The sequence below is a fragment of the Gymnogyps californianus genome, chromosome 20, assembly GCF_018139145.2.
Source record: "Gymnogyps californianus isolate 813 chromosome 20, ASM1813914v2, whole genome shotgun sequence".
Taxonomy (NCBI): Eukaryota; Metazoa; Chordata; class Aves; order Accipitriformes; family Cathartidae; genus Gymnogyps; species Gymnogyps californianus.
This window is the reverse complement of record NC_059490.1, coordinates 671,312-696,853: the sequence shown is the minus strand read 5'-3', so window position 1 is coordinate 696,853 and position 25,542 is coordinate 671,312. Positions and strand designations below refer to the sequence as shown.

The 25,542-nt window shown below is 49.8% G+C and overlaps 1 protein-coding gene across 1 annotated transcript in view; it reads left to right on the top strand.

The window, feature by feature from the left end:
• Positions 1 to 25,542, top strand: part of RNF43 (ring finger protein 43) — a 58,673-nt gene that overhangs the window by 19,454 nt on the left and 13,677 nt on the right. Inside the window, 1 exon segment of the mRNA XM_050909112.1 lies at positions 22,860 to 22,982. Within this exon segment, the coding sequence (XP_050765069.1) occupies positions 22,860 to 22,982 (123 nt within the window).

The following is a 25,542-nucleotide window of genomic DNA, read 5'->3' as shown; positions in this document are numbered from 1 at the left end:
ACCTTTACCGAATGGACTGTTCGACTAAGTGTACCACAGACAGTATTTCTCGTTCCTCTTTTCCCGTACGTGCCTAACTTCGTTTGCTTTTTTGGATAGTGCAGAAATATATATAGAAAAAAAATATATACAGTGCACACAAATAGTGTGATGTTTTCAGAAAATGTTCCAGAATGATTCCAGGATCTTCTCCAAGTTTAATCAGCTATTTTAAAGCCTATCATTTTGTCCTTACAATTAGAATGATTGTTTTGCAGGCACATCCCTTTGCACACACTGATACTGAATTTCACCTGTCATTTTATCGCATAGCCATTCAAGCTGCAGTTGCACATACAGCTGATCCCAGCTGATGGCTCCTTGCTGCTGAAAGGAAGAAGACTTGCTTTTCTCTCTTTTTTCCCTAATTACTGCTTTACCCACCCCTACTTTCCATGTCATAACTCATCCCTTACTTGCTGTGGCCCCATTCTTGTGAGACCCTTTCCCAAACCTGTCCAACTCATTAAAACTGCAGAAAATGCTCAACTTTGTTTGCTAGGTTAATTTTCTGATGTTTTCATGAGCTAAATGAGCTCATGGAGAAGTCAAGGATGGGGTGAGCAGTGGGGAACGTGTGGCCAGGAGCATGGGAGGAGGTGGGAGCTATTGGCATCCTGTTGCTCATTAAACCATACGCCGAGTAGCCTGAGATCCTTCATGCAAGTCTTCACAATCAGCTTGAGATTGGATAATTTAAAAAAATATTGTTTCATCTGCAAATTTTGTCACCTCATTAATTTACCCTTTCCCAAGTAATTTATGAACGTGCTGAAACACTCTGCATGGGAACTTCCTGACTTCCTCTGTAGTGAACCATGATGCAAACAATTCATTTAGCTTTTTTTGCAAGTATTTTTTGAGTGCATCTTTCATTCCCTACGTTATTTGTTAGCCACAGAAACTCACTAATAGGCTTCCTGCTTCTGATGTGTTGAAAAAGGCTTTATTGTTTGTATGTAAGCCCCTAGCATGTTTTTCTCTTTTGACCAGTCTCCTTAACTTGCCAGGATTACAGTCTTTTCTGCTCTCATCATTCGGATGCAAGTTCCACTTTTCAAAGGTTGCCTATTCCTTCTGGTATTCTCCTTTCCTTTATTGTTCACTGTTGGGCTTTTGGGGTCCAGCTAGGGTCCTTTTCTCGATGGTGTAGGTTTACTCCAAGCCTCTAGCAGGAGATCTCTAAACAATTTCTGTATCACCCGGAAACATTTTACCTTCTCATTTGCTTTCTAAAATGTTTTTCTAACTACTTTCCTTATTCTTAGAATTTTTTATGGTTTGGGGGTTTAGTTTTATTTATTTATTTATTTTAATTTTCCTTTCCTACAAATAGGGGAATTTGAATGTGTAATGGTCAGTATTACAGAAATAATCTGTCTTCAACCAAAACCCCTGTGTACTATGCAGGATTGCATCTACTTTGGAAGTTTCTCCAAATTGCTCCATAAAGAAGTCGATAAAGATACCTAAAGCTGTCTTTTGGTCAGACCTCAGCACAACATTTGCCCTGCCTGTATGGAGATGATTGAAGTCACCCATTAATACTGTGCTTTCACACTTTTGTAACCTTCCTAACTTCCCTTAGCCTTTCCTGGTCTCTGGCATCACCACGGATAGGTGGTCGGTTGGTAGCTTTAAAACTTTTTTTTCCCATGCAGGCATGGAATTTCAACCTACAGATCTTTGGAACTCTTTCGTACAGTTAAATATATATTAGTACAGTCTACTGTATTATTCCTGTATGTCTATTATTACAGCATCCTCTGGATTAACTTCCTTACCTTGAATTTCCCAGATGATTATGAAATTAATATTCTAATGTAAAAGTAGGCATTTTGTTTTACCCATCTTAACTTTAGGCTTGGATTTTGTGTTTGCAAGAGAGATGGATAGATATTTATATACACACACAGATCTATGTATCTGTATATATATCTATATAGATATGTACACACACACGTACATATATATACACACACACATAAAAGATATACATTTATTGATACACATAGCATTCCTGCATGGTGGATATCAGTGCAATATCCCATTTTTGAGGTGCAGGAATTAAGAGACAAATTTTATATCCAGATTCCAGCTACGAACGCATAAAGCCTGACATACAAAATTACTTTTGGAATCTAAAAGAGCAGTGTGGTGTGGTGGGTGCTGCTTGAGGGGGGAGCGCCGAGTGCTCTGCATTGCCTTCTGAAAGTGCAACGAATTGGAAAACACTCACTTAAGTCGCTAGCCCAGAGCGAGGCAGAGGCAGAGCTTGAATCGGGTGCAGACGAAGGCACCGATCGAACGTCTGCAGTACTTAATCTCTGCAAATGTTAATAAAAGTATTAGGCAGGCAACATGTTTCCTCTTGTTTTGTTATGGTTGAATTTCATATGCAGACAGCATGCCATGAACCTCATTTTCCCTTGCCATCCCTTCACACCAGCAGCAGCTTTCCCGAGCCTCAGGCACCGCAAGCTCTGACTCATTTACTTAATATTCCTCTAATGAAACTGCCCAGAGCTCTGGACCTATTCTCCTCCAAAACAATCTTTCTCCTCCCTATTTTTCCACACCCTACGCTTTCTTCTCGGCTCCTGTCACATTCCTAATCAGACTTTAGCTGAGCTTCCTTGAGCAGACCTTCCCTTACTGCCAGCCCTTCCATTCCCTGCCCAGTCCCCTCCGCCTCCTGCCAGCCCAGCTGTGGCAGATGGGCTGCGAGGACCAGCCCACGAGTCAAGGCTGTGGTGTGAGATGGCAATGGACGTACCAGACGGCCTTTATAGTGAAGCCAGGAGGGCGAGAAACAAGCAGGAGCGTTTCTTCACTCACGGTTCGATGGGGAGAGGGGGACGGCCATCACGGTCTCCTCCCCACCTTGGCTTTCTAGCAAGACCCAGGGTAGCTTGAAGCTGCGCTAATTTATAGGGCATCCTTTGCCAGAAGACCGCGGGGGCTGCGGCAGGGGAGCTGGAACGAGCATGGAGTGTTCCTTGCAGAAAGGATGGGAATGGCAGAAAAGGCTGTAACTGGTGTGTGGGAAATGCCCCCCAGGGCTGTCTGTAGTGCCTTGGTGGGCTGGAGGGTACTGGCACGAGCAGAGCCCCAACCCAGGGGGCTGCCACCAGAAATAACCAGAGAGCAGCTGTGGTAACTCTTGCCCAGCTTTGATGAAGACCACATTACCACCTGAAATCCACGGGTGACGAGGGGGCAAGGGGAACTGCAGATGTTCAGCACACGTTCCGTTGCAATGCTGGGGTCCAGAAATGGGGAGTTTCAGCTCCTTCCCCCTGCCCCAGGTCCGTTGGCTTTGCTTTCTCCTTGCTCAGAGGCTGGTACTGAACATTGTGAGCAGCAGAATGGCTAGGCTGCAGCCTTAGTTTATATATTATACATATATTATTATATTAGTTAGTAGCACTGCATGAGACACTGTGAAACCCGAAAATGAAGCTGTGTGGTGGGAGTAGAGGGAGAGAGAAAACGCATTTAGGGGCAACCAGCACACCCGTGGGTTTTCCTGGATGTGGGACACAAATGGTGCTGGAATGGGTCTGACCCTAACTGGACTGCTTGGGATGGCACGGCTGCGTCAAGAGATGCTGGTGGGCTAGTGGTGTTATCATTACTCACAATGTAGAGATCTTCAGGGGAATTTCAAACGTGTTCTTAAAGATTTCTGCATTGTTGTTTTTTTGTCTGTGTTTGTTATTTTACTGAAATGTACAGTCCCACTTTGAAGGATTTTGGTCCTCATGGGAAGAAGATGGGGCTGATCCAGAGCAGGGCTGGCGGCCTAAGTCTGCGAATCGCAGCAGCCGTTATGAAAAATACAGGAACGATGCTCCTTCATAGGGCTTGAAAACACAAAACCTGTGAAGCTTGGCTTCTCAAGCTCAGTGCTGATTAACAAATTACTTGCTCCTAAGGAACATGTTCTGCCCAGTTTGCAAAACGGTGGTGCTTCATGATCCTCAGGATTTCTTTTTATAAGCGTTGATTTAGAGACGGATTATTCGCTGGCATCTGCAGAATCACTGCATCCAGTGCTTGCTGCAAGCGGCAGAGTGATTTGGTGGGGTATTGATATTCAATAGGCGGGTGGGTGTCCCTGACCAGGTTTCGTGGTCAGTGGCTGGAGGATTTCTTCCTCCTGAGCAGCTCCAGGAGGATGCACAGGTAGGTTTTGAGCAGCGAGAGAGGAGGATTTATTTTTGGGTGGATGATCCGGCTGGTGAAGGGCGCATGGGGGCGGGGAGGGAGGCAGGGGAGGCTGTGCGGGGCAGGTGGGTTGGGAGATGCTGGGGAGGAGGTTTGCCTCTGCAGAAGGGGATTAACGGGGTGAGGAGGACTAGGTCTGTCCAGGGGTGCAAACGGGAGGAACGAAGCCATTTTACGTGCACGGTGCAGAAACTGCAGGCTGTTAATGAACCTCGCACGTTGCACTGGCAAGGAAAGGGCTGGTGTGTGTTATTGTCGGCATTGCACACACAAAGCGCTCCTGGGCCGGCTGCTCCTGCAGCCTGTACAGACAGGCCTGCGCTCCTCAAAGACGAGGGATCGGATTCTTGCCCTCCGGGGGTTTCCAGCCAGCTCGCAGTTCAGAGGAGTCCTTTCTTTCTCCTGCTGTTCACGCCCTGCAAAGGATTTTCTATCAACAAAAGAAATTGTTTTATAATCAACTTGATGTTCATCCCCAGTCCTGGGGTATGAAAGGGGTTTTGAAGGATGGGGGAAATGGAGCCTGGAAGTCATGGAAGCAGGGGACGGCAGCCAGTGGCACAGCCCTGCCGGGACAGGGCAGATGAATTTTGGGGGTGCTGCAGAGTCAGTGGAGCTCTTGGGTGCAGCTCTAGGAGTGGGAGTAATTGGACAAAATGCCAGAAAAGGAACAGCCCCTAGAAAGAAAGGGTTGGGGGATCCCTGTAGGATCCCTGTAGTGCTCTGCTAGGCTGAGAAGATTGTTACTCCTGAAGCTTCTGTGACTGGACTCTAATGTCTCTGGTGGGTGCTCCATCACATGAAGATCCTTGAAATGTTGATTGTAGCTCGGGCTGTACCTCAGAGTCAATAGGACCATGTCAAACTCAGAAGGATTTTCTTTGAACACTGTTGGTCGTCATTCCAGGGAAAAACCAGTCTAGTTGAACCCTACTTGATGGCAGCCCTGTCATGAATCTTCTCTTCTGTGGAAGAGAATTTCTGCAGAAGAGGGATGTCATGAGAGCCTGGGGAGGTCTCATCAACATCAAGTTCAAGAGCTGTGGCACAGCCTAGGGAAAGAAGGAAGTTTTCTCCTTGAAGAAAACACATACTGTGGGGTTTGCAGTGCACAGTTTTCAGAACTGCAGCACATAGATGTGGGTGACCAACAGATTTTAGTTTGTCCCTGCCAGTGGAGGTACTGGAGAGTGCTCATGGCACACAGCTGGCCTCGCAGCTGGGGAGGAGAGGCGTCATTCCTGTCCTCAGGAGTGTGAAACACGTGCGGTCAGCATGCAGGCTCTACCAGCTCTGAAACACAGCTGCCACCAGCGTCTCCTGGAGCAGTTACCTGTCTGCCGTCACTGTTACAAATGGTTTATAGTGGGAGATAGAGAACTTGCTATTGTTATCACAGAGAGATGCCCTGCAGTCTCCTTTTAAGTGATGGAAATATTAAATGCTTCCAAATCCTATTTCCACTATTTCTGTGCATATTACAGCCTTGTTTGTAGCCCAGCTCTCATAGTCCTACCATGAAGCCAGTAACTGTTGCTCATTTCTTTGCCCTTTCAGGCAAAGATTACGTGTATGTTCTCAGCCTCTTAAAGCAAAAATTTCTCAAAGCTCAGAAAAAGCTGGGGCTCAGACAGCCCAACTGTGGTTTCAGGATGAAGACAGGGCAGGGTGGTGGGCAGGTTGCTGAGGAACATCATCAGAAGGAAGGGCCTCCAGGTGGAGGCACGGCCTCCACTCTCAGGACACATGCAGTGTGCTGAGGGGCTGGCAACCTCAGGCTGGGCAGAAAAACTATTTTGAGTTATCTGACCATACTTCAGGCTTTTGTAAAGCAGCTGTTGCTTCCCTTTGCAGTACAAATGTCCCTGCCTGGGTCTGTGGTGGTAGAGTCAATATTTTTTAGAGAAAGATGGAAGCGTGGGCTCAGGAGCTGGACTCGGTTACCTGACTGGTTTTCTTGGCTTCCATGAATGTGTCCAGAAGCTGGTGAGTTTGGAAAGGAATTTTTTTGTGCTTACGAAAGGCGGTTTTTAAATGTCAAAGTTGAAAGTACTTTTCCTTAGCAAAAAAATCAACACCAAGCCATCCAGAACTGGCTGGGCACGCAACCGTCTGAGCAGCTGGGCTGACTCCATGGCATTTTGTAGGAGACTTTTAGGGCTTTAAAGGCAGCCCCATCTTGATGTTGTATCTTCTAGCCAGGAGCACACACTGAACAACACACAACAGCCTTTGAGCTGTTTGTGTCAGAATTGTTTGCTTGCTTAATTTTAAAATGACCACATCCACATAATCAGAGGGATTGCCACATCATGATGCTCTGAAAGTGTCCTTTGGCACTTGATTTACAACAGCTAAATAGCAGTGAGGTCAGTGGCCAGCTGGCCACCGAAGCAGGAAACTGAATGACAACGAGAATAAATAGTGTTTCATGGAGCTGGAGTGTCTGACAGTGCTAGAAGCTGTGAGGACGGATCAGCCTCCAGAATATTAACCATGGAGAGGGCTCTCGATGGTTGCTCAGCTGTCTGCCAGCAGTGATGGCCATGGGAGCAAACGGCATATGGATTCATACCCCCTCCCCGCACGCATATGTGCCCCTGCAGGAGCAGGAGCATTGTATTGCCCGCTAAGATGATGATTTTTGCTGCGGATGGAAGGAATGATTGATACAGTTGTACAGAAGTGGCGTCTCTGCAGGTTTCCAAAGAATGAGAAACAGCCATCCTTGGACAGATCTCTAGGAGAAGCAGCAGTGTTTGGGAATTCCCCAACCCCCGGTAGCAGAAGTGATTGATGCGAGCTGTGAGATTATAGGATTGGTAAATGAGAAGTACTGTTTGGGCTGTCAGCCTGCCCACGCTGTGAGGGGTGCTCATGATTAACAGCGCTGTCATTTCGTGTGTGCCAGAAGAATGGCAGGCGCTTTGCAGACATAAGGACTTGATCACAGATGCAGGAAGAAAGCTCAGGCCAAGAAGAGTGGGAAGGAGGGGCTGTAGCACTCTTCATGTCGATTAGATTCAGCAAGGAAGGTCACTTCCAGACTATTTTTTGGTATTAGAGGAGGATTTGAATGCTTCTCCAAGAAAAGTGCCACCCCCACTACCCCACAGCAGTTTGTCCAAGTTGACCTCAGTGGTTTCCTGCCAAAAATACCTGTGAACAATAATGACTTGTTAATGATTTATCCCTGTGTTCTCAAGTGCTGCACTGATTCCTAATACAACAGAAACCATCGAAGCAGTGCTCTGCAGGCTTTAAGGTTTTTGGCTACAATGGCTTTTTGTCCTTACACAGTGACAGTGATGCAGATTGCATGAGGGAACCAAGGGCTTGGCGTATTGGACAGTGTAAATGGACGTTGTTCAGTGTAACGTTAGGGAGTATTGGTGGGAAAATCAACTGAATTGTACCGGGGAATAAATCAATCGAGCTGTAATGAAGGATTGTCCCTTCCAGAGTTTGCAGACAGTTGTGAACAGACACTTCAGCAGTTTCCACGTGTTAAAGTCAATGCCAGCGAGGCACAGCTGTGTGGAGAGTTTGGTTTCTGCAAAGAGAGCTGCAAATTCACGTTGCGTGGACCAGGCATGGCTCTGGCGATGGGAGCTGTGAGAATAAGCTCTCTCCTTCCCTGGGAGATGGGCATCTGCCATTTTCACAGGCCATCAGGGCAGAAGTATGGAGTCTTATGGCCTGGAGGGATGAGATACAACATTAAAAAACTGTTCTCTGTGCTTCCAGCATGGCTGTGTAATAAACCCTTGATCAGACATCCTGCCTCGGTGAGGGGGAGCACAGCAAGATGAAAAGCAGCAGATACAGAGGGAGAATCTGTGATTGCAACAACCACCTCCACCCTTCAGAACCAGGAGAAAAGGCAGTCAAGCCTAGGAACCGGAGTCTGCATGAGTCAGCTCAAGGTGTAGATGGCTGATTTTACACAACGTAGTGTAGTTTTATCGCTGAGCAGCCATATCAGAAGCTCTAGACAGTGCTAGACTCTCTTTTCCAGTGGTCTTTCTCTGGCAGGGACCAGCATCATTGTTAAGAAAAAAGCAGAAAAAAAGCAGAATTGGCAGGTGTCAGGCCAGCAGCTCTGTCCGTCATGCCTCCTAATCTGCAATAACCAGAGAGTAGAGAGAGAGAGACTTCCCTCCTGTAAGCAAGAGGGCTTTTCTCCTTTCTGAACTTCTTTTAGTCCTAACTACTGTGACTCCAGATGTCCTCATCATCCTGGCACTCATCCTCCTTTTGGATCTCGGTCCCCTCTCGAGGAGACGCGGGTTGATGAGAGTTGGATCCTCCAGTGGAGGTGATGTCGCAACTAACCTACTTTCACTGCCTCAAACAAATGGCCTGTGAATGGCTCCCTTCCTGTTTTGCAGAGTGAAAAAAGCTGGTAGAGCTCAGTCAGTCTGTACCATTTTAAAGTAGCGTTTGGTCAAATTATTGGGTGGCCTCGAGTAAAGACAGTGGGTAGGTAATCTTCTACTGGATCACATTCTGTTGAGCAGGGAAGTTATTTCACTTTCTGCCTCGTTTGTCCTTGATCCTGCGTACTCGCAGCTCCGTGCTCCTCTGAACGCTGCAGCAGAGGTGGCTGAAAACGGAAATTTCTTCACCTTTTTGGCCTCAGCCTCTTGAGTACTGGGCCAAGAGCTGTGTCATCCTCGTCCCTAAGAACCTCCGCATGGAGACATGCCCTTTGGTGATGAATGCTGGAGTCTTCAGAGGCTCCTAACAGGCTGAAACTAAGGGGAAGAGTTTTATGCTTACCTGCTTCAAGGTCCTTTCAGCGTGCCAGCCCAGCTCTTTGAACGTCTGTGATATTTTCGGTGGCTGGACTCCCCAGGATGCAAGCTTGGTTACATGCAGCAAGGATGGTAGTAGTCAAAGGTGCATCTGAGAGCTAACAGAGATCGCTCTTGGAAGTCTCCTGTGAGAATATCTTCAGTCAAAAAAACCATAGTTATTGACTTAGCTGAAATCCTTTGTGGAGTTCATTTGCAGAGGATGTTGTGGAAGAAAGTATAAATGGGCAAAAAGGGAATGAGACGTGTTTGTGAAATCCTTCAGGCCGTTAACCACCCTGCTCTGGGTACATCCTCCAGATCAGTAACTCCAGTCACGCTGGAAAGGTATAAAAAGTGGAAGACCACTCTTCGAGTGGTCTGCTGGCTTGTGAGAGACGGGTCATGGGGTTACGTCAATTTTGGGTCTGACCCTGTGTGCCTGTGCTGAAATTCTTGTTTCTGCTCAGCATCTGAAGACATCGGTGAAATAAATTTCCAAACAATCGCAACTTTGCTGTTTAAACTGGTGCAACCTTGTGTGACCATGTGTTGTGTGGCCTTAAAAAGAGCACTTGCGTGTACATTGGAAGGGGAAGGCTGTAAATGAGCCAGGATTGCGACCCGGACACCCCATCTTTCGTGCCTCCTGTAGCAGCCGATGAGCTCAGCATCCCCAGGAGCCCGGAGCTGCATTCTCGGCATTCCTGCAGCTCCTTAGATGTCAGTGATGTCATCGATAGCAGCCAGGGAATTGCGGATCCCAGAGGGCCTGAACTCATGTCTTAGCAAGTAAGTGTAGGAGGAACCAATTTTTGTAGTGTACTGCACTGTACTAGCAAGTTTTATTGAATCAAATCACAGCAAATATATTTGCATCTACATTTCTGTCTCCTGGCAATACTACAACATCCAACAAGAGAGAAACTTGTGTCCTTCACCAGCCACTCTCTCATCCCTATTTAAAAAAAACTACATCTGAGCAATAAACAATGGGAAGCCGGTATGGTATGTGATTAAAAAGCACGCTTTATTCCTTTAGCTATTCAGTCTTCGCCCTTATGCCTGGGACCTGCTGACACATCATATTTCAAGCACACAATTGGCACCATGTGAAGGCATCAGCCCTTCTCTGGAAAGCATCCCTTGGAAACTCCATCTCTTGTCAGCCTGCGAAAGAGACGCTTTTGCATTTTTTGTGCAGGACAAAATGCCTCATTTTGGGAACATAGGAGCAAAACTTTAACGTAAATTTTCATACTTCTATTATCTGGCCTTTTCTACAAAGAGCTTCTGGATGATGGCATACCAGCAGTGCTACAGCCTCTGGTAGGCATGGGATGCATCAGTTCGTGCTGCTGGTGTAGCAGGGAGTTTTAAACTCCGGACGGGACTGAAGCAGAGGTCTTTTAACAACAGTCTGTGGATACCTTGAAGCCATGGTGACTCAGTCTGCAGATAGCATTTTACAGCCTAAAGGTCAGTGGTAAGGGGGACTGATGGTCCATGAGGCATGTTTCTATCTGAAATGGAGATTCTAATTTTTTTTTTTCCCTAGTTGTATTTAGGAAGTTGCTTCTGACAGAAACTTCCAGGAGCAACGCACGCTGCAGAGACTAACTTCTGCTCTCGCTGAACCTCCCCAGATTTCCGCGGGTGCAGGACCATCGGTAGGATGGAGCCGTCCTCTGCAGCTGAGGTATTTCCTGCCTCGGAAGCAGTTTGCTCTGTAGCCTCAGTGCTGCTTGAATGTGGCTCTGTGTTACTCAGCTGTAATTAGAGCAGCTTGCCAGTTCTTGATTTCATCCCTTAGTTTCAACGGGATTTCCAGACTTGGTGCAGTTTGCCCCAGAGAGCTGGGGCTTGTTTTCTAACCCAAATCTAGCCAGACCTTATACCTACACCTGCATTTTTCCAGCTACAAATAACAATGGAAGTGATTTTATCTAATCTCCCACCACCTGGTTTGTTCTTGTCCACACTCTTAGGCATGAGGGTGTTGAAAACGCTTTTGGCAGGAGTAGCGTTAAGCTGTGTAACCACCAGCATTAACACAACCACCCAGGCTACGTGTAAAGAACAAAGTATGGACAGCAGCGACCTCATGCAGGGAGGGAAACCTGGACAGCCAGAGCTTGTGGGCTGTGTGGTGTCCTCTAATAAAGTCTGGAAGCTGGCACAGGCAAAGCCCTAGGTGATGTCCTGCAGGGAAGAGCCCACCCCACATGGACCCATGGGGCACAAGGGGCTTTAGGAACCTCTCAGGTGTTTCGGTGTCGCTACGTGACTCGGCAGCCGGTCCCCAGGACACCTCGCCAGAGCAGATCTGTGACTTTCTAGCTTGGGTTTCATGATCGAGCGCCGAAGGCCCCTCCTCTACGCCGGCATTTCGGCGCTGTGCTTTGGAAGGACTCCAGGCCAGCAGTGAAGGGCTCTTTGATAATATCTGACGGGCGGGTAAGAATTTTGGGCAGCAGCCAAGGTACACATTGCCTGTAATCGTTAACTCGGTCTGTAAACAGTTCAAACGGCACTGAAGAGGCCGTCAGTTATTACATTAGAAAAAAGCCTTTCATCTCCCCGCTCAGAAGCCAGCCGTACAGTACCGGCCCCTGCTGAGCCGACTGTAGCTGCAGGTCTGCAGGCAGGGCAGGCAGTGCAGGCAGTGCTTGGTCATACAATGAGCGCCGCGCTGAATGGCTGACCTTCAAACCTTCGGCGCTGAAGCAATAACTAAATCATTAGTTTCCTTTTGTTCTGCACCTGGCTGAGGCGGTGGAGCCCAGGGATATTCAAGGGGGAGGGGATCAGGCAATGTTCCCCCCCGGGGCGCAGCGCCAGCCGGGAAGGCTCAGCAGGGGTGACTCCTGCACCCCATGCCCATCTCCTGCCTGCAGCTTTTCCGTGGTGAGCGCGGGTTCATGGACAATCGTGACAAATGCCCATGTTTCACTTGTGGCCAGGTAAGGCTTCCCTGGACCGTTGCTGGTTTCCCCAGAAATGGCTACAGTGGTGGTTCATGTCCACGTCAGTGCCCTGCAATCTCCAAGCAATGGTGGAGGCAACACTGCTGCTGAGCTTCACCTTCAGAAGAGTCCTAGAGGATTCCCCAGTCCATGTCAACCTCGGGAGAGCCCTATGGTCTCCTTCCAGGAGCAGTTCAGCCCTCCTGGAGACGTGTGATGCTTCAGAAGAAATTATGGCATAATCTGCCCCAAGGAGAATTTCCTTGTCAGTCTTTGCTCTTCTAGATCTGTTATCTCCTTTCTAGAAGAGCAAGAATGCTCTTTCTGGCATCTGCTTTCAAGGCTTTAACTTTGAAACCCACTGTAGAAACTTGCTGGTTGAGGAAACGATACTCCAGTCTCTGCAGTAAAGTGATACGCGTTTGGGTGAGTCTTTGTATCTGACCCATCACTGCAGAGTTGCTTTTAGGTTCAGAGCTGTCTCCTGTAAAGGTGCTTGACATATCAGTTGTGGAAGACCTCATATGTCTGTGCCACCCCTAAATTGGTCCCAAGTGACAATACAGCTTTGTGCTTTGAGTGGTAGGAAGGATGCCACCAGGCTGCCGTGCTGTCTGCACAGCTTGGGTTTTGCCAGTGCTTTGAGCTGTTGCTGAGGGGCAAGACTTGCGTGACTTTTGTGGAATAGTTTTAACCTCCAAACCACTGTCAGCACAGTGCGGAAGGTCATTGTGTAAGAGGGCCTTGAAGTATGGAGATTGCCAGTGGCATTGTTCCCCAGAGTGGGGACAAGTTGAGCCCTCTAAGGTATATGAGGTGAGCAGGTCAACACGGGTTGGATGCTGTTCATTGGGTTGTGAATCCAGAGTGCTTGCAGTGTGCTTGGAGGCAGCAGGAGCGTGAGCTGTTCTCCCATGACTTGGGCCATCTTGCCTTTACTTTCATTTAGTGGTGCGAGTCAGGGCTGACCAGGGAACCTCCCTTTGCCTTTGATATTCCAAAATGGATGTGTGGACCAGAGAGAGAGAGTTTAACCAGACATCGTGATGAAACTTTGCCAAAAATTTCCTTGTTGGCCCATACTATCATCATGGTGGCTGTGCTAGAAGAAGTGACGCTTGCCTCCCTCGTGTTGGACCTCTCTGTCCATAGGAGAGTGAACTTCAGCAGAGCTGTCAGTAGGACAGTGAGGTGTGTAGCGAGAGTTTTCTCCAACACCATGGCCATGCTTGTGCAATTAGACGGAAAAGATCCAGACTTAGTGACTCACCTAAGCCATCTAATCCTGCACATGTGATAATCAAATAAACATCTCTCTTGGGGTTCAGCACTTCTCTTTGTTGCTCACTAGCTTTGTAATGAAAAGGAGAAGCGGATGCAGTTATTGATGAGGGACTGATTTGTTGTATCAAACCCTTGGGCAGTGCTGACCCTTGAGGCCGGCCGAAGATAGTGAAGCTCATGAGCATGCGTAAGGGAACAAGCATAGGAGTATTGCATGGGCAGCTTGTAGATCCTTTGTCTCCTCTCCCACCTCTTGCCACTCCTTCAGGGGACTTGGATGGTTGTCTGAGCTATTCGCACTTTGAGGTAGGACCTGAGTCTCTCTAAGAATAATGCGTTTGTTATCAGTGAACGTGTTTGTCTGTGACTCACATGTGGGTAAGGTGTGTTTGCTGTTATAACAGCTCTTGAAACTTTATACAGGTAAATTAAAAAGCCCCATATCCTGATGGCTAAGCTTCATGCCCAGGAGTCATGGAAACTGCAATTTTACCTTGGGTCCCTTGAAACACTCTGCTATTCTCTTCCTTTTCCAACCAGCCATTTCCATCTTCACGGTTAACAGCCACTTCACCTCCCTGCCTCATCCCTCCTCATTCTCCTATGTCCTTCCAGCAGCATCCCACAGCACTTCTCAGCGCTGCTGTAGCTGCATGCCGGCCTCCTGGCACCATCTCCTGTACCTTTGGTAGCGTCCCCCCATTCCTGCTGCTGTGTGAGCAGAGTGACAGCTACATAGTGGAGTGATCTTGGTGTAAGAGGGGCTTCTGTTGAGCTGATAGAGCTGAAGGGTTAAGATAAACTGGGAAGAGCCTCTCTTATACAGGAATAAAGATGTTCACGCAGCGTGAGCGCTGGGGGAAACCGGGGGAGGAGGATCTGACAACTGGGGTGTCCCAGCAGGGCAGCGTAGCTGGCAGGAACATTCCTTGGGCTTGCCCTGTGCCACGGGAGCACAGCACTGCCCCGCATCGCGGACTGAGCCTGCTAGGGCCACCAGTGCTTTGGTGACGCGGCGTGTAACTGAGAAGACCGGGGAAGCGCACGTGCCCTGTTCCACCCCGGCCGTGCAGAGGTCTCCGGAGGTTTCCCTGGTGCCAGCAGTTGTGACAGTGTCTGTGCTCTGACACTTCTGGGAGATGCACCATGCAGGTGCACATCTGGCTTTCAGAGCTGGTACATCTGCCCTACTCCTTCCTGCAGCAATCCTATCGCAGGTTCCCCATCTCCATCTCCTGATAGACCCCAGCAGAGGATCTTGCCCAATAGTTCTCAAAGCAAGGTCAGTGTTAGCAGCGAAGATGGGGAGGAGGGTAGTAGAGCACTTCCACTTGCGCTTTTGAAGCCTATGAAGGAATATAAACCTATGAAGGAATATAATTTATTTAGCTCAGAGCCTTACTGACAGACTTCCAGCAGGGAAGAGGGTGTATAGAGCCAGACCCTGATATCCACAAATATAGAAATGTCCTCATGAGCTCATGCTCTGTGACAGTGATATGGCACAACTGGGTGAAGCAAGCAGGTCAGTGGGGAGTGGGCATCTCTGAACAACAAGCAGACGTGGCACGGCGATGCCCAAGATGCTGTGTACTCTCAAAAGGCTGTGCCTTAGGCTCCTGGCTTATCTCCTCACTGCTGCCAGGCTCCTTTCTGTTTTGTTGTGTAGCTCACCTGTGAGGCAGCCTTTCCAACGCAGCATTTCCATCCACGGCAGGCTGCGGCACCAACGGTGCATGCAAAATGCTCCTGGCGTGAGCTGCAGCAGTGGGAGGGCTTGCTGCCCTGAACAAAATCATTGCACACTTCTCCGGGCCCTGCACACTTGAGTATTGCCCCAAAGTCTTGCGTGGGATTAAAGCTGCTGGCATGCCTGTGAGAAGGAGGGCAGGAGAACTGGTGCTGGGTCACAGTCAGAAGTCACACAGCTGTCCCCCAGAGGTAAGGCAGCGGCTGGCTCTGCTAATGTTCTGCAGGAGCCTGGGGGTGGACAAAGCTCTCCCGGCTCTCTGGCACTGACCATGAATCTCAGCTTTATTCTGTTATTTGGTTTCTAGCCCAAATATTTGTGGGAAAAGTCTTCCAGCGGGGAGGTGAGCGCGCAGCCCGTGGTGCTGCCCGGTGAGTGCCCACCTGGGTGCACCAGACCCGGGGCAGAACCCCCATGTCTGCAGTTCCCCTGCACAGCCCCAAAATGTGCAGGGGAAGGGCAAATACCAAGTGCTGCTCTGCAGCTCCCCGGCTGCCGGCAGGCTGGGCTCAGAGACAGCCTGAGCCAGGGCTGGTGTCCACAGCTTTGCGTTTAACAGCTCTTCATGGTCCTTTGTTCCATGAATTGTCCGTATTTTTCATGATTTTATGTAGCTCTAACATACCCCATCTCCACTAAGCTGAAGAATTCTTGTTCATTTAATCTCTTCTTGTACAGAAGTAGTGCCCTCTGTTTAAGATGGAGTGAGCAGGACTTGTTGTAATATTCAAGATGTTGACACACTGCAGCTTTATCTAGTAGATTTTCTTTTTTTTTTCCCTTTAATTTTTTTTCCAGTAATGCCTAATAGTCTATTTGCCTTTTGACTGCTTTGGGTGATTCAACAACGGTTTCCATAAAACTCCCTGCAATGGCTCCAAGATCTTTCCTATTTCTTAACAGCTAACCTAGAGCTCACCCCTGTGTAAAATAGCTACATAGATTTTTTTGTATTTGCATTTTTTGACATCTTTTATCAGTCAATCACTCAGTATCCAGCTTTAATATTTTGCAGCCAGTTTTAATATTTACCCACTTGAATATTTATGTATTATTGAAAAACTCGGCCAATTCACCATTCCTCTCCTTTTCCAAATCCTTTGTGAACATTTGGACAATACGGTTTGCTTCTGGGACTGTCCTGGTAAGTTCACTGCAGGTCAAGGCTGACCTGCTTTTTTCTCTTCTTGGTTCTGGAATTGACCCTGGGTTGTACTGCATGATATTGTCATCTTCCATAGCCTTGACCTTGTAGGAGAACAGAAGAGGAGATACCAGTGTACGGCATTAACTGAACTACCTTTACTCCCACGCTTACTGATTGCTTTGAGGAACCCCCTGGGTCTGTGAAGCATCACTCTCCTTTTCCAAAGTGCTGTTAGTTCTTCCCTTCTCTTCCTTATGCTGTTTTCTACCATTTTTTTTGGCAGGGAAGTCAGGTTTATCGATCTGCCATTCCCTGCATCGCTCATAAGTTCTTCAAATTCAGCTTGGTATTTGCGACCTGCAATTTTTCTGGTGTTGTGGTCAATTTAGTGATGAGTTATATGTTGGTGTTAACAGTTCACCAGTTTTGTCCATCATTTTTTTAGAGCCCTTTGATGAACACTATCTTGTCCTGTTCTCTTCTTCTCTTTTCCGTGCCCCTTACTGGTTAGTTACAAAATCTTTACTGATACTTCAAATAAATCAATCCTTTTGACTCATCCCCCACAAAGGAAGGGTGTGAAGTACTCCGAATTCCCTTACAGAGAAAACTGAGCCTGTCAGGGACTTTTCTTCTCCGAGTCCTTTTTCAGCCCTTGGCCCTAAAGACTCTGTGAACAGAAAGGGGAACAGAAATGTTTAAATGGTTCTTGGGAAAAAAACAGAGCAAATAACCTCTTTTCCGTGGGCATAGTCAGTTCAGTGAGAATTAATAGGCTTAGACTGCAGCCAGACCGATTCAGATCAGGTGTTAGAATATATTTTCCGGTGTGGAGGAGAAGGCAGCCCTGCCTGGCTTTTGCCTGCAGTGGGTGAGGAGACTGTTTTCGGAGGTCTCGAAAACAGGTTGAGCCAGTGTCTCTGAGGAATGTTTTAGGTCTGGCTGATCCTGCCTTCGGGCAGCAAAGTGGGCTAGATGACCTCTCAGGGTCATCTTTTTTTCCCCTACTGTTTTATAAATGAAGCCCCCAAGTGAGAATCGAGCACCTCTCTATGCCTGGCTGTCCCAGGACCTTTCCATGTCCCCTGCATTTCTGCAGGGGAGCTCCTGCCTGCTCAGTACAGCCTGTGAGTGGTGCTGGCATGGTGGGAGGGACAGGTTGGTGTGAAGATAGTGGGTCTAGTGGGAATAAAGTGGGAAAGATGGCAAGGATAAGTTAGAAAAGAGAAATTCAGTATTTAGGAGAGGTGGTGTGGCTGGAAAAGGTAGAAAAGAAGGAGATGTCATAGGGTGAGGAAACAAAAAAAAAAAGTGGTAGCAAGCACATAGGGATGCGGAGGAGCTCTGCATCCTGTTGAAGGGGTGACAGGAGGGATGTGGTGACAGGGAGAGATGGAGAGACAAAGGCAGGGGGTTCACAGGTCTGGTTGACAGTGTCTTACAAACAGTGCCAGGGCCAGGGTATGGGCAGAGCTGGCAGGGCTGAATCGCCCAAGGCCGGGTCCAAACCCTGTCAGGGAACTAGCTAATCCCAGCCCCACCTCTGGGATGCCAGCAGCATAGAGCCAGGCAGGGATCATCCTGGGAGAAGAGTCTGGCAGAGCATCGATGTGACTTTGTACAGGGAAGCCCCAGCTGGAGCAGCACTGCGGATCCAGCGTAACGCCCATCGAGGTCCTTCTGCTGACCGGGAGCCCCCGGGAGCGGGGAGTGCTGGTTCAGGACAGTGGTGGGATTTAGGCAACAGGCACGAGACCTCTTTAATTTTGGATATGAACCTACCTCCTCTCTCCAGTGACTGGGTTTTGCCTGTCCTTTGTCTACTAGATCAGAGAGGCTTTCTGTAAGAAGAAATGGCTTCTTGGTTGTGGCAGTTGGTGCTACAGCGGTGCCCAGCCTGGCAGCGTAGAGGATGCTCTGCCTGCAGAAACCCTTCGCTCCTGCCATCAGTGAGCCCGTCTGCAGCCACAGATGCACGGGTCTGGTTTCAGAGGGAGTGAGGGATCCTGACTCTGCAGCCAGGGCCACCTCTTGGGGCATGAGTCCTCTGCATTGAGGAATCTGATAATATTTGGTTTTCCACATCATCCTTAGATTATTTTTCAAGTCTACTCTTGTCCTGTGGGCACAATGTGCAACCATGATCACTCACTCATAATGCGAGGGTCAGGGGCAGTGGAAGTGCCAAGAAATGTGGTTGTAGGATGTAGACAGTAAAAGCCAGGTCTCGCTGCTTTACTGCTGCTTGAGGAGTTGCCTGTGTAGCACCAAACGGGACGAGAAGATGGTAGGAAGAGAGGGAAGAGGTAGTCTGGAGCAGAGATGAGTGGAGCATGTTGCTTGGGTGGATGACGTGTGTGTCCCTTGCACGAAGAAGAATCCTCCTGACCTGCCTCCTGGTCATCTTGTACAGAGTGCTGAGGAAGGCACCTGGAGACTCAGCCTCCAGAGGTGATTCGTGTCTGATGAGGGACTTGTCACAGAATAACGAGGGGGCCACTCGTCTGCCTCAGCTCCATGGGCAGCTGCCCACGGGAGGGAGGGTCTCGGCTGGCAGGGATCCTGCGTGGCTGTTGCTCTCCCGGCGCTGTCTCAGCTGCCTGCCATGCCCTTTGTGGGTGCAGTTATGCCCCGGCAGGAATGCCCGAGGCAAAGGACCCTTGCTTGGCCAGGGAGGGTGGGTGTCCCAGAGGGGAAGAGGAAAAGACCACAGTGCCCAGTCTTTATAGAAGATCAAAGGGAAGGTTTTGGTGCATTCATCAGCAGGTCTTCTTCAGATTTACCAACTGGGTCCCCCTCCAGAACAGCTGCCAGCATTTTATATATGCTTCCGATGCTCATTTGGAGCTGCAGAAGCTTAGCTCGTTGCTCTTATTCCCGGTGTTTATCATTAATGCTGCGATCAGGCCCAGCAATCCTCGTCACAGAGAGGCTGCTCCGTGCTCAGCACGCAGGACTGTCCCTCGCCCCGTAGAGTCACTGCCCCGGGAACGTCACAGCACCCCAAGCCATTCCCACCCAGGGTCAGACACAGCTCCAAGCAGCGCTGGGGAGGTGCGACTTCTTCCCCAGTACCGGTGGCCTGGACTCCTCCAGGCTCCGGGAGCAAGCCAATGAAGGCTCGATAACGCTGGCAGGAGGGTTATCTCTGAATTATTAGAAGAATCATGAGACACGCTCTTTGCATTTCCTGTTTTGTGTTTTTCTGCGATTATTAAAATGATATATTAACCAAAAGCCGGAGAACTCCCAGTCAAGCAAACAGAATATAAAAGTAATGACATTGCTTGGTAAAGCCAGCGGGATCACGGGCACTTCAATGCCATGTTGGTCTTGGTGGGGGCAGCGCCTGCCGTTGCTCGAGTGAAGCACGGGGTTATTTGGGAGCCATCCCTGAACACTCCCAAGTCATAACAGATTGCATTGCTTCCCCAGAAACCTGAATTTCTAGAGTTTATGGTGCTTGGCTTGGTACAATTGCACTCTCTCTAGCATCTTGAAGTCTGAAGTCTAAATTATATAGCATTTTGACATTTTTCTTCTAATATCACTACGGATTAGAGAGGAAGACCCGAAGAGAAAGATGGATGAGGGACTGCCAGTCCAAGGCACGCGGCAGTTCATCAGTGCCGAGCTACCCTGTGCAACACTTTAAAGTGTAGCAGGTTGTGTCTTAGGTCATACTCGTGGAGCCAGCTCTTACACCTCGGTCTCCAAGCTCCTGAAGGTTCGGTGAGAGTCTGGTGTTTGATTTCTGAATGCCCTTGTGACTGTAGGTGTTACCTACCTCAAAATCTAGGCAATTTACAAATGTCTGTGGTTGTGGGTTTGCTGGGTTTTTTTTAATCCTCACCATTTTAACTCACTTTCATGGCTTTGTAAGACCTATTCTTGTTTTGTGGCCCAAGACTTAGTGCTACAAAATGATTTTGTATGGTTTTGTATGTATACTATGATTTTGTAGTGCCTCCTGATTTTGCAGCGCCGGCGTGCTTGTGCATTCAGAACTGGTGCCGGGTTGTATCACAGCACAGGCTGCACAAAACCACCCCCGTGACTGCCAGCAGCGTGCCTTGCACTTTTCTAATGGGTATAACTGTGCGATCAAAGGGGCAATCTCTGCAAATCACCCTCCCGGGAAACCCCGATGCCTGCGGGCTCAGTGTAGGCGCAGGCGGGCAGCCAGCAATGGGGGGCTGCTCGGGGATGGGGGATAACGGAGCTGTGGTCTCCGGCAGGAGCCTCCACCGGGCTCCAGCCGGGCTCCGGGGGTCCTTGGCGGCCGCAGCCGAGAGAGGAGCGGCCCCGGAGCGGCTCCCCCGTGGGTGCCCCGCAGCCCCCCGGCGGGGCTCAGCCGGTGAGCTGGGCCGGGAGGGGCAGGATGCGGCCAAGAGCCCCACCAAGCGGTGGCAGCTCCTGCTGCAGCCCCGGGGGCTTTGCCGGAGCTGTTGGGGTGAAGACCGGCATCTCTTGGCCCCGGGAACGGTGGGCTCTGAGCTGGTGGGGAGATGCAGGGCAGGATGCTCCAACCTGCACCTGGACCAGCTCCGAGCACGCAGACCGAGCCAATTTTAGCGCCCTCCACCCCGACCTCTCCGGCCGCAGAGGCTCCGACAAGCAGAGCTCTCCTCTCCCCGTGCCCAGGAGGGCCAACGAGGACATTTTGCATCTCCGAGTGAGCGGAGGTGCTGCTTGTCTCCTTCAGCTTTTGAAGGCTTCCATACAGATGGCTGCATCTGAGCCAATCGCCTACACTCCTTTATTGTTGGCAGTGAGAAATGGGCATGGTGCTTCTCCTCCTGAAGGACGTGACTGAAAACAGTCCGGGTGAGTCGCGCTCCCTTGAAGGACCTGTTCCTGCAACCCACTCGGACATTAAAAGGCTACATTGGCATGTCTGAAGTTAGGTGAAATGAGCCCCGTTCTCCCTCTCCCCCACAGCGGGATTTCTGCAATAAGCAGCTGGCAGGGAAGAGGAAACATCATCTGGCTGTTTCTGAGCCTGCCCCGTTCCCCAGCTCCTGCCAGCCCCGTGCCGAGGGGTGAGCCCGCATCTCTGGGTGCCCCGGGTCCGTGCTGGGGTACGCAGCAGCCTGAGGATGGGAGCAACGCTGCCTCGCAGCCCCTGGGGCAGCATGGCCAAGTGCGGATGGAGGGCGAGGAGTGTCCTTGGGCTGCTCTGACAATTCCTCCCCTTGTTTTGAAATCTGCCAAGACAACAACGTTTTTTGCATAGCGCTGGGATGTTGTTGCAGGATTACCTGCAGCGTAGGCAAGCCTTCCGGGCATGCTTCTGGATGGACACCAGGTACAAAGCCTGCCCTAATCTTCCTGGTTTATAATGTTGAGCTTTCTTGCTTGTTTCCCACACTTCCACACACTGATGCAGTAACAAAAGCTGTCCAGCAACCTCAGTATTTACAGGCTTTTCTGTACCATAACCTGTGTGCTTCGTATGCCACGATGTAGTCATTTATGACTGGAGGAAGCCAGACAGCTTTTTTAGGAAGAGCTGGCGGGGCTCATGCAAGATGATGGGACTCCCAAGAGGGAGCCAACAGCTGAATTGCAATTTCACTCAACCTCCTGCCACCCAGCACAAGACCATCGTCCCTCCTCTGCTAGACTGCAAAATCAGAGGCAATTGCACACTTTCCAGGCAGGGATCAGAGCAGCACTCAGTGGATGTCACCATGACGGTGAATGCACAGGAATGAGGTGCAGCTATGGGCAGCAGGCAGTGCCCATCCGAGCTCTGCCCCGGCAGCAGGACAGGCTCACCTCCAGGGAACTTGACCACCGAAACCCAAGCCGAGTGCCGCTGGCAGGAGTGAGCCCCACAGCTTGCGTCCCCGTAACGTGCTGGGGCATGCCGTAGCCCCTTCTGCAGTATGCTCTGCAGAGGTGTGTACACAGACCTGGTGCCTCAACCCCATCCCATCTCAGCTCCCCACTGCCAGCGGTTTGGCTCAAGCTGATGAACATTTTTCCAGGACTCACTGGGGATGTGGTTACTGGGATCTTTTCTCCTCCCTTCTCTTTCCTGGTACTCCTCTACGTGCTTTCAGTTTTTTTCACTCCTTCCTTTGGCTTCTCTTCTGCAAATTTATCATAAAGTTGTTGAGTTTGATGGCTGAGAAACAAGAAGTGCTGAATCTTTGAGGGCACCAGAAGTTTGCTTTTGTTGTGGTCCCTTCGCCTTGCTCAGAGCGCTGGCAGGGAGCAAGCTGGCAGAGAGTCCTGCGGCCTGAGGATGCCGGCAGTCCTTGCAGCACTAGGACCTGTGCTGTTGGGATGCTCCGTCCCAGAAGTCAAGGGCTGTGGTCTCGTGGGCTGCTCTGGCTTTGAATATCTGTGACTGAGACAAAGCCAGACCTGAGTGCACCCCGGGATAGAAACTCCACCTTTCTCTGGGACATTTTCCTGGTGGACCAAAACTTTGACAGTGACTTGCTTTTTGTGGCGTGCAAAGCCTCCCTGACTCTCAGACGGGGCCACGGGATGTAGCAGCGGTGGTGATGCCCACCGCAGGGGTGTCCTGTACCCTCTGGGCAGGTCCTTAGGGCACAGAGTTTGCGGTGGGCTTGACCCACCCTTTGTAGAGCTGAGCCCCAAGATCTGAGTTTCCCTTTGCTTTTGTCCTGCAGTCCCACCCACTGTCCCTGTGCAACACCAGTGAGGATGAACACACCGAATCGGGATTCATCACCATTGTCAAGCTTGAACAGCCAGATCGGGATCCCAACCCCTGCCTGTCGCTGGCTAACAAGGTAGGTGCAAAAATGCCCCCAATGGCACCAACGTGGGAAGTGAAACCCGTGGTGCAGGAAAGAGTAAGAGCGGGAGGAGGCAGCAGGGTAGGAAAGAGCTGTTGGAAGGTGGAGAAAAGGACAGGGACAGAGCAGGGTCCTTGGCAGAAGGGGTCCTTTGGGAGAGGCGCTGTGCCAGCCATCCCCAACACCCATCCCTCCTTATCTTTTGGGCTGCCTGGCTTTGTAAAAGGTGTGGAGTTTTCCCTAACCTGACTGCTCTGGGATGCTCAGACCTTACCCCAGCATCCCATACGCTTTCCTGCCCAGAAGCCTCATGCCCCTCCTGTTTTGCAGCCTCCCGTTGCTTGCTGGCCTGTTGGGGGGATTTGTGTTTCTCCGTGTCCTCTGTCCTCTGGGAAAACATGGACACAGAAAACATCTTCTGTGGCTCTGTCTTCAAAAATAATACTGTAATACTTCACTGGATGAGGCACGTGAAGAGTCAGCGCTGAGCAATTCAGACAAACGCAAACCAGATGAACTAGCGGTGGGACATGACTCGTTAACAGCACAGGCCACCATCAGCCCTACAAAGGGATGGGAGATCTCAGAGGTCTTCAGATCAGGTCTCCTGTGAAAGAGGTACCATAGTGAAACAGCAGTTACTGTGTCAAAACCTGAGGTCACTGGTACAATTCTCCGGTAATAAGGAAGTCAGGTAGGAACGAGGGTCATTTTAAGCCTTAAAATCTTTGTGTCTCTGATAAAGTTGCATGGATAAGGCTAACATTAGCTTTTTCTTCAGTGATTCACTGGGTCCTTTTATTGTCTCTGTAGTAAATGTTTTGTTATTTTCCACAAGCACTGTACAAAATCAAAAAACTCTTGTTTAGCTCTTGGCTTTATCTGGATTGCATTCAGGTGATGCTGCCCCTGTTGTCTGCTTTCTGCTGGTAGTGACATGCTGGGGACAGGGTCCTTTTCTGTCCGCCCTGCGGCTCGGCTGAAGAGGGCAGGCAAAACTTGTACCAAGCAGTTGTTCCTGCACAGCAGTTTTTTTTCGCAGAGGCTGTGGCAACAAAAGCAAGGAAAGGGATGTGATGCTGTGATGGATTTGCCACCTCGGGGCTGCTTCCCCCCAGCTGCACGGGCAGCCAGGCAGCAATGCCTATCCCTTTCTGGGCCAGGGTGGAAGCCTAAGTTTGGTTTGCTGCTGCTCTGGAGCTGATGCCAGCTGTTAGCACAAGCCAGCGCTTCGTGTGCTGGAGTTATTGATCTGCTGTCAGTTACCCCACATCTGGAAAATGGCCTGGTCCCACTTGTGGGTGCTACTGATGCACGAGGGTGGTGGGATAAAGAGCGAACCCAGCGCAGCTTGTGACAGACATGAGAGCAAGGGCTCTGCAGGTGCCTTAGGGAGCACAGCTGGGTACTCCAGCTCTCCCGTGTCCATCCAGATGTGACCATCGCGTTATAGTGGTCCCAGGTTGCCGCATCTCGCAGGGGAGGATGCTGGGGGTGGGGGCAGCAATGGCTGGTTTGGTCAGTGCAGCTACTGTGGAGGATCTTGAACAGGAGGAAGGAGCAGCTTCAAAGACTCGTCTTCCACTTAAGAACCTGAAAGGTTTAAAAACTGTTTTGCTAGTTTTGTCCTTAATCTTTGAGTCTCTGATCACAGTACTGGAAGTACCAGTGTGTTACTGAGTCCAGGGATCGGCTGAGGAAGGTCTGCACAGGGAGAGGACAAGACATGGTGCATTGCTGCACTGTGGTCATCCTCACTAGCCTTGATCCCTTCTCCAGGACCACTAACCCCCCCCAAAGCAAATAAACCCTTCAGTTCATTGCCATGTGCATGACTTGACAGAGTGACAGTTCACTGGCCTTTAGTCATCATTGCTTTGTTACCAGAGCCGAATCCAACACTGGATTTTGAGATCCAGCTGAACACACATCGGTCGCCATCCTGCCTGCAGGTAGTCCTGCTCCAAGATCTCACCCAGGGAGGCTCACAGCTCTTCTCTCCCCAAATAGGACTAGTTTAGCCGTGAAATACAGGCAGATGCTCCTTAAGCTGGCCACATCACCGGGCCCTGCCATGTACCTTGGTTCCTCTATCCCCCTGCAATTGCTGTCTGGCTGCTTCTCCATCCTCCTGAAGCCTCTGCCAAGCTCCTTCCCTCCAACATCATACAGATCTCTTCCTCAAAATCCCTGGACAATGCTTCTGCTCAAGAGCAGGGATGTAGCTGTGGGATGTGGCTGGTGCTCGCTGGAGCAGGAGCCTTGTTTTCCTGGCATGTGTTTCTTGTGGTAGAGCTCTGCATGTTGAATTGCAGCGCTATATCAATGATGATAAAAATAGCCATGTGCAAAGTGTTATCATAACCTCTGCTTTAGCTGTCACCCAGCCAAGCAGTGCACGCAGACAACCCCGTCCAGCCCAGCATGAGGATAACTCCACCAGCCACCTGATGCACTTTTCTACTTCTCCTCTCCTAAATTCTAGCACTGCTTCAGCATCCAAAGCTGAAACCAGTAGGGAAGGTGTTTGGTCTGCAAGAGGAGAGGAAGGCAC